The sequence below is a fragment of the Lactuca virosa genome, chromosome 8 (genome assembly GCF_052849685.1).
Source record: "Lactuca virosa cultivar CGN04683 chromosome 8, Lactuca_virosa_CGN04683_v6, whole genome shotgun sequence".
In the NCBI taxonomy this organism is placed as follows: Eukaryota; Viridiplantae; Streptophyta; class Magnoliopsida; order Asterales; family Asteraceae; genus Lactuca; species Lactuca virosa.
The window spans coordinates 11,582,666-11,591,345 of NC_136433.1; the positions used below are offsets into that span (position 1 = coordinate 11,582,666).

Consider the following 8,680-nt stretch of genomic DNA (forward strand, 5'->3'; position numbering starts at 1 on the left):
GACCAGAATTGGATTATAGGCATAAGTTTGATTTGGGGTCACGGGATTAAACTCGATACCTCCATACCAGTTGAAGATGCGTCTCAAAGGAACCCTAACCCTAATTCTTCACTAGCCACCACCATGAGGAGACCTTCCAGCCGTCGTCGATCTCCTTGCCGACGAAGCCAAGGGGTTGCGAGCCCGAGCCGACCACCACACACTTCCACCTGCCATGCCGCCACCGAAACATCACCACCAAACCCGTTGTAGAATTCAATATAACCACCACCGTGAGGTGGTGGCCGCCGTCGTGAGCCGCTGTTGACCACCACTACCCGAGGTGGTAGTGGGTGGTGCCCGCCTTATGAAACCCTAATGGGCCTTATGAGACCCTAGTAAGCCTAATGAAACCCTAACTGATCTAAGGGCTAAGTTTTCGCGATAATCTATGCACATTCGGAACTATCCATCCTTCTTCTTCACGAACAAGACCGGTGCTACCCAAGGCGAGAAGCTTGGTCTTATAAATCCTTTGCTTAGAAGTTCGTTTAATTGGCTGGATAGTTCATGCATCTCTGACGGTGCTAAACGGTACGGGGATTTAGCTATGGGGGTAGCTCCGGGAATCAAGTCGATTCGGAATTCGACTTGGCATTCAGGAGGAACTCTTAGGAGATCTTCGGGGAATACATCGGGAAAATCACAAACTTCAGGGATATCCTTGATGTTTTTCACTTCTTGTGTCCTATCTACCACGTGAGCTAAGAAGGCACAATAATCTTTGTGTAGATACATCTGGGCCTTGACGCAAGAAATGATTTGAAAGTTCGTATCGGGTTTGTCGCTTGATTATATAAACACAACTGGATTGGAAGAACCACTGGGATAACAAATCACGGGGATCTATTTGCTACATCAGTTTACAAACCTTAAACTTGAAAGCTTTCCCAATGTCTTTACATACTATTAATAGCTAAAAACCATTGTACACCAACTTGCAAACGTTGCAAACACTGTATATTACCACCATTTTTCACCACCACCACCACCATATATCACCACATGCAACTTAAACTTAGTGCGACGTCCCGATTTTCATAACAAAAATTTTCATTTTTATAAAACAACATTTCGTTGATTTGTGACAAATACCAATGTTTTATATTCAAAAGTCATTTATCTTATTTCAGAGTATATGCGGAAATAGGTTGTCAATGTGTGTGTACATTCGAGTTTCGCCCTTCTTATTACTTGATGGAGTACCTGAAAACATTTAATATCAACTGGGTAAGCGCTAGGCTTAGTGAGTTCCCTAAGATACCATATACTACAATACATATACATGCATACAAACAATAGCTCACAATCTGCCACTAAGATATGCATCTTGGAATAGGTTCCCGACCTCTTTAACCATTCCATCATCATCCCCTAACTAAATCTGCATGAGCCTATAGGCTCCCGGCCTCGTTTACCCACTAAGGTCAATAGGGGAAGTCGATGGCTTTAGCCTTTTAAGGCATATTTTCAATTTTTTTTTTTATAAAATTGGTCCTCTAATCTATATTAATATTAAAAAAAATAAAATAAAATTATATAATTGTCATTTTACATACGTTTAACGGAATTTTAATGGACGATAACGAGTTATAGGACTAAGAGGGTGTTTGGCAAAACAGTTTATTATCGGTTTCACATCACTATAAGCTAAAAATATATTTGGATAAAATAGTTTATAGCGGTGACAAACCGCTAGTAAGTCATTTTTCATAAGTTAACTCTCTCTAACTTATTAACTTAGACCAACTCCAATTGGCCTTCAAATTGGTGGAAAACCTCTATATTTTACTCCAATGGACCTGTAAAAGTATCACTATTTTTGTGGGGAGATTTGTTGGCCGCTATATTTAGCGGAGCATTCTTCCAACACCAAATCACTTTTTCAATATAAATGCATTATTTTATTATATATGCATTGCTTTTAATATTATTCAAATATGTTATTTATTATAATAATATGAAAATTTATATTTGGCGTAAACTTTTAGTGTGTGGTTGGAATACAAATTGTATTTTGGTGTTAAAAGAACATCATTTTTGTGTTTTTTAGTGTCTGTGGTTGGAGTTGGCCTTATAAGCCAATAAACTAATAACTATAAGCTAATAAATAATAAGTTTTTTCGCCGAACACCCTCTAGACAATGAATTTGCCTTCATGATGTCAAATTTACAAAATTACGACCAAAGTTTGTATATTGATGTAACCCCATTGACTAAAACTATAATTTCCTCTAACAAAAATCTATCACATTTTACTGTTTTACGGTTTTACCTTCATTTAAATGATACTTGCCGTTATCAAATAGGCAAATATCACAAAATTGAGAAGGTTGTTCTACAAAAATGTTTCAAGATAGGTTAACTCCTTAACTTTAAAAAAATAAAGTAAATAAATAAGACAGTATTTGGATCCTAAATGATAGGAGTACCTCCCAGTCCCAGCGATTGCTGTAGAACAGATGCACAGTACGACCAGGAGAAGTTATGGCGCACAACCCTGCATACACGGAACCTCATGCTGCCTCCTCTCTCTGGAACCTTTTCTTCATTTTTCATATCTTCTTTTTTCCCCTAATTATTGCAAGTTTGCAACTGAAAATCAAAACAATTACTCCCATATGGATCAATCAATACCTCTTTATAATCATCATCTCCAGGAAAAAGGGAAAAAGAAACCGTCGTTTTACCTCGAAAACTCCAGCTTTTCACCCCATCTTGACCTTTCGTCTTCAAATTTACCAACATTTTTAGGATTCTCATACCCAGAAGGAAATTTAGAAGACAGGGACAGATGTTGATGAAATCAAGAGAAAAAAACAAATCTTTTTACCTCAACGACCCCTAATTTGACCATTTCTATTCGAAAAGCAAGGTTGATGAACAACTCTTCGACATCTTAATAATTCTACCTCAAGAACACCAATTCGTCGGCTAATTTTTGACCTTTTCTCTTGAAAAGTTAACAGATTTACCAACAGCTGAAGAACAGAGGCAATGTGGAGGGCGTTTGCTCGGAAGAATTTGGTGGCAAGAACTTCCCAATTACTCTTCTTCTTCTTCACACTCGTTTGTGTATTTTATATTCTATACATATTCCTTGACGATTCGAATTCTACCCTCACTGTAAGTCTAATCTCTTCCATTTCGCACACTTATTAATGCATAGCATGTGTTACAGGTTACAATAACATCAAAATCTTTTTAACACTTTTAGATCACCAAATCGATACCTAATCATTTAAAAGAATTTGGGCTAAACTGTTTTAATGGCCCCATGACGACAACATGCCCAGCAAGTTACTACCCAAAACAATTCAAGTCTACATATCAACCCCCTCGCCCTTCGCCGGCGTCGAAAACGTGCCCTGATTACTTTCGGTGGATTTACGAAGATCTCCGGCCATGGACATCAACCGGAATCACGCTAGAGATGGTGGAAAGAGCCAACAGAACAGCCAACTTCAGATTAGTGATTATAAACGGAAGGGCTTACGTTGAGGTTTATGAAAAGGGTTTTCAAAGTAGAGATACTTTCACTCTATGGGGGATCCTACAGTTGTTACGAAGGTTCCCGGGCAAAATTCCTGATCTAGACCTCATGTTTGACTGTGTTGACTGGCCGGTCATCCGGTCTACCGATTACACTCCCGGACCCAATTCAATCAGCCCACCACCTCTCTTTCGATTCTGTGGCGATAACAACACTTTCGACATTGTCTTTCCCGATTGGTCGTTCTGGGGATGGTAATAATCTGATTCATACATAAAAATTCTTATATGAATATGTGTATCTTAAAGGTTTTTCTTCCTTTTTTAGGCCTGAAACGAACGTAAGGCCATGGGAACGCTTATCGAGAGACATAATTTCAGCAAACCAGAGAACTCCATGGAAAGATCGCGATCGTTTTGCGTATTGGAAAGGTAATCCTTTCGTTGCCGGAAAACGGATGGAACTTCTTAAATGTAACGTTTCCGCTGAACACGAATGGAATGCTCGGATCTACGTCCAGGTATATGATATATATCATATTCATACAGTTTGACTTATCAAAAGTCAAAGTTAAAATATCCAAATTTTAAGAATTGATTACTTGATAGTTGATACGACGACGTTATGTGGTATGGTCAAATAAATAGTCAAAATCAAGTTTAATCGTTAGTGTGTTTTACAGGACTGGCCTTCAGAAGTAAAGCAAGGGTTCAAAAATTCAAGCCTCACTAAGCAATGCAATCATAGGTACAGAAATACTTGTTTTTGGACACACAATATGATATGGGTTAAAAATAAAAAACTTTATCTTATTTATTTACTATTATGGAAATATATAGGTACAAGATTTATATCGAGGGGTCAGCTTGGTCAGTTAGTGAAAAATACATTATGGCTTGTGATTCTGTAACCCTATATGTGAAGCCGCAATACTACGACTTTTTCTCAAGGGGGTTAATGCCTATGCGCCATTATTGGCCCATACGCAATGACAACAAATGCATGTCCATAAAGTTTGCAGTTGCTTGGGGAAACAGTAACGATCGTAAGGTATGCACGTAGACTCTAATATATACATATGTAGATGGGACCTGTGACCAATCTAGCTAATGTCAGACACTCACAAATCTAATATCATGTGGGTTTTACTTTTATATATCCAGGTTGAGTTGATAAGGAAAGCGGGAAGTAAATTTATACAAGAAGATTTGACAATGGACAATGTGTACAATTACATGTTTCATCTGTTGAATGAGTATGCAAAGCTTTTGAAGTATAAGCCGAAGGTTCCACCTCGAGCAGTCGAGCTATGTTCTGAGAGCATAGCTTGTAGTGCCCAAGGGCTTAGTATAGCCTTCATGATGGAATCGTTGGTGAAGAACGGTACAAGTGATGTAGCACCATGTACAATGCCCCAACCTTATGACCGTTCTACGCTTGATGCTATTCTTAAAAGAAAAGAGAAGATATTAAGAGGAGTTGAGAAAGTGGAAAAGTTTTATTGGAATTGGCATTCTTGATTGTCTATGATATCCATTTGTAAAATTTCATTTTTTTTTTGTTTGGTAATTAGATTTTTGTACTTTAGTTATGTGTATTTTGTTTTTAGAACGACAAACTCAAACACCCATATATATAATCATATTCTTAAATCAATACATGACTTGGACCCTCGACCATGACATCATTTCAACACCTTATACTACTAAGTCAAAAAGCTACTAATATGTTTGCTTTTATAAACTTTACTACTTGAGTTGATTGGGACTTTGATAGTTGATGCTATTGCTCGAGAAATTTGAACCATATGGGTTGAGTGGTCTGTGTGCCCTTTTGATTGTATGTAATTGTTCGAATTCCTTTTTCTTGATTATGTACTTTGTTCCGTTTCTTCACCCCTTCTAGTTACTTGCTAGGCGGGTGTTTGTTTTATTGTTGTATATTAGTAATAGTAAATTTTATTTATTTATTATTATTATTTTTTTTAAAACAGCAAATTTAAACTATTCCTATACTACACCTTAAATCCATATATGTCCGGAAAGAGACTTGAACCATCAACATCAGGGAGGACAACACCGGATACCGGGCTAAAAGCACTTTGGTATTAGTACTAGTAAATGATTTTCTTTATTAATTATTATTTTCAATGTTAACGATATTTAAAATTAATGTTTATTAATTTAAAATCTTTAGCATTAATGTCACCGACTAAATATGACAGGATGATGACTAGCCGGACCAAAGATAGTACAACTTATATTAAAAGGAATAAAGGTCATAGGATTTAACTTGACTTTTTAACCATTATTTTTATTTTTATTTATTTTATTATTATTATTATTATTATTATTATTTTGTGTGTGTGTGTGGCGGGGAGAGAGAGAGAGAGAGAGAGAAAAAGAGAGAGATAGAGAGAGAAATGATATACTTTTCAGTTATATTTATCTTTATTGTTTCTTTTACAAAATAAGTCATTGAATTTGTTGTTTTTTATTCACATTCAATTATTAGAACCGACTATTTTTGGTTAAGCTAGGAAAATCACTTAATAGTGTAATATAGTTCTTAGTTTGTATTTAGTCTTTAATGTTTCTATATACATTCAGTTCTTATAATCGATTTCTTTAGATTTTGCTCACGCGTCATCCTATGTGAGAAAATCATTAATGAAGTGTTTTCATATGTGGTTCGTCCCTCACTTATATCACTAACCTAATTCACGAAGCAGTCAAATTACGATGATGTCCTAGTTTTCTCCAAGAATATGAACCTTGAAACGTATGAAATGATTAACAAGATGAAGAACATGTTTTTCAATAACAAGTTAATCAACCTTATTTACATTATTGAACCGAAAAGGGACTGCTCGTGAAAGGGAAGAATGTTATTTGAGACCTTTTATTTCTAACATGAAGGACCAAATTGATCGACTAAAAAGAATCAGATCTCAAATTGTCAATGAGATTGTAAATAGACAAAATTACATAAATGGTCACTGTGGTTTACCAAATGTCACAACTTCAGTCATTTCTAATGTTTTTACGAACATGGTCCATATGGTTTCTAAACCTTGCATGGGTGATCCTCATGGTTTCATTTTGTTGCAATTTTGATCTGAAACTACTATTATACCCTTTTCAAATTCATTTTTCCTTTTCTTTTATGTAATTTTACTTTAAATAAAAAAAAGAAACTAAATACACCCCAATCGAAACCCTTCCTTTTCGATGGGTTCCCATCTTCATATTTCCCTTCCCTATTCCACCTCTTCCATGAAAAGCAACTACCCTTAGTTAGTTTTAAATTGATTTTGATGCAATCGTGTGAAATCCAACAGTAACAAGAACTCTCAGCCCCCTTCACACAAGTATGAATGGGGGTAAATAAGGTTGTCAGAGCACAAATCACGTAGTCAAGGATCGTCCCTTCAATCAAGATTCAACCCTAAGAAGTCAAGAATGAAGTCGAGTATCTCCCCTTCAATCTCTTCTGAATCGATTCCCCAATCGGTTCAATATCTTCTGAAATGATTTTGTTTGCAACACCCTCCCCTCAGAGCATAGAGAATATAGGAGAGCAGCAAGGATAAAAATGAAATTAGTTTGTCGACTTCTCAGGCAACTTTGTACATGTTTTAGTATCCCTAAGAAATCGATAACAACCTCAAGGATCGTCCTTCCTTCCCTTCCACCTATGTTGACCTTATTCTTCCACGTAGTCACCAACAACATTATGAATCTATGTTCACATTTTGACTTCAGAAAACCATTGGCACCAACATCGTCCTTTCTTCCCCGCTACCAACACCACCCTCTTTCTTCTATGCAGCCACCGACACCATTATCGATCGACGTTCAAGTTTTGACTTCTTGAACCATTTTTTCCTGCCATTAGAATTATCAAAGCTTCCAACAAAGATGGACCCATTTCTTATTCTTCTAATTCTTCGGAGATTTTGAAGAGAAAATGTTAAAAATGTAGATGCATATTACAATCTCATATTTATTGTTTAAGATAAAGTGTTATGTGATTGAGGGGTTATTATGTAAAGTTGGTATTCTTCTGGGTAGTAAAGTGTATATGCAGGTTGATTGATACGCGGGTTATAGCTTGGGTCAAGTTCGGTGCGGGTTGTAACTGTGGTTGATATCCCGAATATAAAAGAAGAGAGAGGTGACTGTTCAAGATATTATTCATCTCAGATCAGTTTAGGGTTTTCTCTCTGTTCTCTCGTTGATTCTTTCTTTCGTTTGTTCATCTTCATCTGTATAGACTAGGATAATTTGTACAAGAGTCTGATTGATTAGTTCTTGATCATTGTGTCTTGGTTGATATAGATTAGGTTGAGTGTATTGTAACGAGAGTAGATTAGGTGGTTTGTAGTGAGGTTTGATCTGCAAGTTCTTGAAAACCACCTATTTCTTTGTCCTTAAATGATATGAGAAATGGTGATGTTGGGAAAGTTTATCTTGTATGTTTTAACATGGTATCAGAGCTCTAAGGCTCGTGGTTTTTGATCCTGACGTCTCGCTTCGTGTTCGTTAATCTCATGTTGTTGACGATCTGTTGAAAGGTATTTCGTCTTCTTCCTCTTTCTACAGTTTTTGTTCATTTGGTTAGACGATTGAGAGTTTTAGGGTTTATTGGTTATTTACCCTAAAACTTGAGTCTATTTGTTAAGATCCTGGTACTGCGAAGTTTTTTGTTCTTGATCTTTCAGGTTTGATGAGGATCGGATTCTTAACTAAGCACTGCTGTTGAGAAATCAAGCTTTCGTGGTGTAATTGATCAATCCCTTAAATCTGAAATAATCCTCTTGGGGTCGGATTTCATCACCGATAAACCCTTGAAGGAAACATATTCAGGGAGTCGGTTCTGTTAATCGGTTCTAGCCTGTTGCGCTGTGAGGTTTTCTTGTTCTCTTCTTTCTTTTTCCTAGTTGTAGATGTGGGAGATCCTGGTGTCTTGAGTACACCAGTTACTTGTTGTTTGTTTTTTTTACACTGTGTTGATTGTATTGGGCCCCGACATACTGTGGTGACCATCTGGACTTTAAGTCAACACAGGTGTGTGTGATTTCTGATTTCTTGATTGATCTGTTTGCTATTTGTTTTTTTTTTTTTGTTTTTTTTTCTGTGATCTACT

General features: G+C 36.5%; 1 protein-coding gene across 1 annotated transcript; it reads left to right on the forward strand.

Moving 5' to 3' along the window:
- Window positions 1-2,492: 2,492 nt before the first annotated feature.
- On the forward strand, window positions 2,493-5,151 carry LOC145132601 (uncharacterized). Its single transcript, XM_079067447.1, has 7 exons — window positions 2,493-2,914; window positions 3,002-3,165; window positions 3,257-3,786; window positions 3,860-4,052; window positions 4,215-4,279; window positions 4,372-4,582; window positions 4,696-5,151. Exons 2-7 carry the CDS (start codon window positions 3,037-3,039, stop codon window positions 5,050-5,052), a joined length of 1,485 nt encoding a protein of 494 aa, XP_078923573.1. The 5' UTR covers window positions 2,493-2,914; window positions 3,002-3,036; the 3' UTR covers window positions 5,053-5,151.
- Window positions 5,152-8,680: the final 3,529 nt, after the last annotated feature.

Excerpts from the sequence above, each read along its gene's own strand:
- LOC145132601 (XM_079067447.1), top strand. The coding sequence starts at position 3,037 with ATGTGGAGGGCGTTTGCTCGGAAGAATTTGGTGGCAAGAACTTCCCAA. Across the intron at positions 3,787-3,859 it reads GATTGGTCGTTCTGGGGATG|GCCTGAAACGAACGTAAGGC; the intron begins GTAATAATCTGA and ends TTCCTTTTTTAG. Across the intron at positions 4,583-4,695 it reads GAAACAGTAACGATCGTAAG|GTTGAGTTGATAAGGAAAGC; the intron begins GTATGCACGTAG and ends TTATATATCCAG.